The following is a 639-nucleotide window of genomic DNA, read 5'->3' as shown; positions in this document are numbered from 1 at the left end:
GCACCTTGGGCCGATGGCGTATTCCTGCACCAGCAAAAGGAAAAGCCAGCTGGCCGATGGGGAAGGGAAAGCACCCCTTAATGGGAGCATGCCGGGGAAAAAACAGCAGGGGATCAAAACAGCTGAGGCAGAGGAGGACGCCAAAGGCGGTAAATTTGCTACTGTGTCTTCAAGGGACAGTCAACACCTCAGCACTTTTAACCTGGAGAGAACTGCCTTCCGCAAGGACAGCCAAAGATGGTACGTGGCCACTGAAGGTGTTGTGGCTGAAAAAACTGGATTGGAAGCAGCACCAGGCATCACCTTTCCCAGAGCTTCGGGTGTGGGGAGCAGGGACACTGAAGGGAAGGATGACGGGGCTCCCGAGGGAGAAGCCATCGAGGTTTCAGGACTTGGCCCACGGGACCACTTCTTAACAGACGTCACCTGTGTGTCTTCTGCCAAAGACTTGGGTAACCCGGAGGATGCCGACCCGTCCAGCTGTGACCGTCCAGCCAAGCTCCCGGAAGCAGAGGAGGGCGTGGGCCGCCTTTGTGACTACCACTTGGCCAAGCGGATGTCGTCGTTGCAAAGCGAGGGCCATTTTTCTCTCCAGAGCTCTCAAGGCTCCTCGGTGGATGCAGGCTGTGGGAAAGGCAG

At 57.3% G+C, this 639-nt stretch overlaps 1 protein-coding gene across 1 annotated transcript in view; it reads left to right on the top strand.

Annotated features, from left to right (window-relative positions):
- FRMPD4 (FERM and PDZ domain containing 4) overlaps positions 1–639 on the top strand; it is a gene marked incomplete at its 5' end in the record, with an annotated part of 11,499 nt that overhangs the window by 7,425 nt on the left and 3,435 nt on the right. The window contains one exon of the mRNA XM_010847133.1: positions 8–635. Within this exon, the coding sequence (XP_010845435.1) occupies positions 8–635 (628 nt within the window). The remainder of the gene's footprint in view (positions 1–7; positions 636–639) is intronic.

This window comes from Bison bison, unplaced genomic scaffold (assembly GCF_000754665.1).
Source record: "Bison bison bison isolate TAMUID 2011002044 unplaced genomic scaffold, Bison_UMD1.0 scf7180017849368, whole genome shotgun sequence".
Taxonomy (NCBI): Eukaryota; Metazoa; Chordata; class Mammalia; order Artiodactyla; family Bovidae; genus Bison; species Bison bison.
Note: the sequence above shows the minus strand (reverse complement) of the source record. Positions and strands in the feature narration are given on the sequence as shown.